This window comes from Mustela nigripes, chromosome 1, assembly GCF_022355385.1.
Source record: "Mustela nigripes isolate SB6536 chromosome 1, MUSNIG.SB6536, whole genome shotgun sequence".
Lineage (NCBI taxonomy): Eukaryota > Metazoa > Chordata > Mammalia > Carnivora > Mustelidae > Mustela > Mustela nigripes.
The window spans coordinates 14,732,362-14,735,072 of NC_081557.1; the positions used below are offsets into that span (position 1 = coordinate 14,732,362).

At 36.7% G+C, this 2,711-nt stretch overlaps 1 protein-coding gene across 1 annotated transcript; it reads left to right on the plus strand.

The window, feature by feature from the left end:
- LOC132010408 (olfactory receptor 4C11-like) lies at nt 1-933 on the plus strand. Its single transcript, XM_059388281.1, has one exon. It carries the CDS (start codon nt 1-3, stop codon nt 931-933), a length of 933 nt encoding a protein of 310 aa, XP_059244264.1.
- Nucleotides 934-2,711: the final 1,778 nt, after the last annotated feature.

Below are 2,711 nucleotides of genomic sequence, written 5' to 3' on the forward strand. Positions count from 1 at the left end.
ATGCAAAAAATTAGCAATGTAACTGAGTTCATACTGCTAGGATTGACCCAAGATCCTATGAAAAGGAAGATAGTATTTGTAATCTTCTTCATTTTTTATGTGGGAACCATGGTAGGGAATTTGCTGATTATTGTGACCATCAAGTCCAGCCGGACACTTGGGAGCCCCATGTACTTTTTCCTATTTTATTTGTCTCTTGTTGATGCCTGCTTTTCAACTTCCATAGCCCCCAGACTAATTGTGGATTCACTCTCTGCACAAAGAACCATAACTTACAATGAGTGCATGACTCAAGTCTTTGCACTACATTTCTTTGGCACAATGGAGGTCTTTGTTCTCATCCTCATGGCTATTGATCGCTATGTGGCCATTTGTAAGCCCTTACATTACTCAACCATCATGAGTCAGCAGTTCTGTACCATCCTGATTATTATTGCATGGTTAGGGGCTTTTTTTCATTCCATCGCTGAGATATTGCTAGCCTTGAAATTGCCTTTCTGTGGACCCAATTTGATTGATCATTACTGCTGTGATTTGCAGCCCTTGCTGAAACTTGCATGCATGGACACCTATCTGATCAATCTAGAATGGGTGTCTAACAGTGGGACTGTTTGCACAGGCAGTTTTATGATCCTGATGATTTCATACATTATCATCTTGCATTCACTGAGAAACCACAGTGCAGAAGGGAGGAAAAAAGCTCTCTCCACTTGCATTTCTCACATCATTGTAGTAATCTTATTCTTTGGTCCATGTACATTCATATATGCACGCCCCCCAACCACTTTCCCTATGGACAAGATGGTGACTGTATTTTATACTATTGGGACCCCTTTTCTCAACCCATTCATCTACACACTGAGGAATGCAGAAGTGAAAAATGCCATGAGAAAGCTATGGCGTATCACAACTACCTCAGAAAGCAAGAGATGAATTGAGGGGTCTTTTGATTCCATAATCTGTATAGATATTAAGTATAATGGTGTGTATCCTTATTTAACCAATTCAATCTCTTACAATGCACCTGATTTCCTTACTTTATTTCTGTACTTCTGCCCTCAAACTAGTAGCTTCCCTCATGTCATCAACCTGGTTCTTACTTTTCCTGAGAGCTCAATTCTGACATTGCTGATTATGAAATACTCCTCACATTTCAGTCTACGCTCTGGTTTGATAAGGAGAAAGATATTTATACAATCACAACTGGCCCAACAGTGAGCATCCATAAGTGAAGAATTGCCTGTAATCTATGTTCTGTAATTCTCTCTAGAGTAAATTTCAAGTAAGGTACCCTGCTTTCATTTGAACTCATTTAAAGCAAAGGAACTAACATTCTGCTTTTAGAGATTATTTTCATTATGTCATTAGTTTATCTTAATAAGTTCCACATGAGTGAGCCAAAGGCCAAAAAGATTAAAAAAAAACTATATGTCATCTATTTCATAAACAGTTTCTCTGTACCCCAATGTTTTTAGCAGCAATGGCCATGGTTGCCAAATTGTGGAAAGAACCAAGATTCCCTTCAACAGACGAATGGATAATAAAGATGTGGTCCATATACACTATGGAGTATTATGCCTCCATCAGAAAGGATGAATACCCAACTTTTGTAGCAACATGGACAGGACTGGAGGAGATTTTGCTGAGTGAAATAAGTCAAGCAGAGAGAGTCAATTATCATATGGTTTCACTTATTTGTGGAGCATGACAAATAGCATGGTGGACATGGGGAGTTAGGAGAAGGGATTTGGGGGAAATTGGAAGGGAAGGTGAACCATAAGAGACTATGGACTCTGAAAAACAATCTGAGGGGTTTTAAGTGGTGGGGGAGTGGGAGGTTGGGGTACCAGGTGGTGGGTTTTAGAGAGGGCACAGATTACATGGAGCACTGGGTGTGGTACAAAAACAATGAATACTGTTTTGCTGAAAATAAATAAAAATAAATAAAAAAATAAAGATGTAAATATGAAAAACTAAAAAGCCATAAAATATTAGACAAAAATAAACAGTTTCTCTGATTGTTTTCTTTGACTATCAGGACAATCAAAGCATTATGGATGAGATTTTTTAAATGTACTATTACAAAAGCCTGGAAATGTTCAGCTAATTTATATGATTGGAATATAGGAACTACAACAAGAGAATAGTGCAACTCTAAGGTAGAGGGAAGTAAAAATATTGTAAAGACTAAATATGAATTTAAAATACAACAGAGATAAAACATATTTTCTGAGATTGTAGTACAAAAAAGTAGAATCCAATTTGAAGGGAGGAAAAAATCACATTATTTCATTTACTGCTTTGTTTTATCAGTGGAATAAAAGAAAGTACCAGAGGCATTCAGAAATATACACTTGAAGGTCTTTACTTAATGGATTTAGAGTGAACCTGCTTTTGCAGCAGGAAGCCACTTTGTTTCTCTTCTTGTGCTTTCCTACTAAAGGGATAGTGTGGATTGACAAGTCAGAATTTTCAAGATAATGTTGGTGCTCATAGTGAACAGAACAGATTAGAACACATGAATTGAATATGTGCATTCCAAGGCTTATAGAATGAATTTTTAAATTCATTAATTTCAGAGAGTACAAAATGTTAAAGTTATTCATACCCCCTGATGTTTATATCAGCATTATCTACAATAGAACTGTGGACACAGCCCAAGTTGCCATTTTCATTGAATGATGAATGGATAAAGATGTGATTATATATAT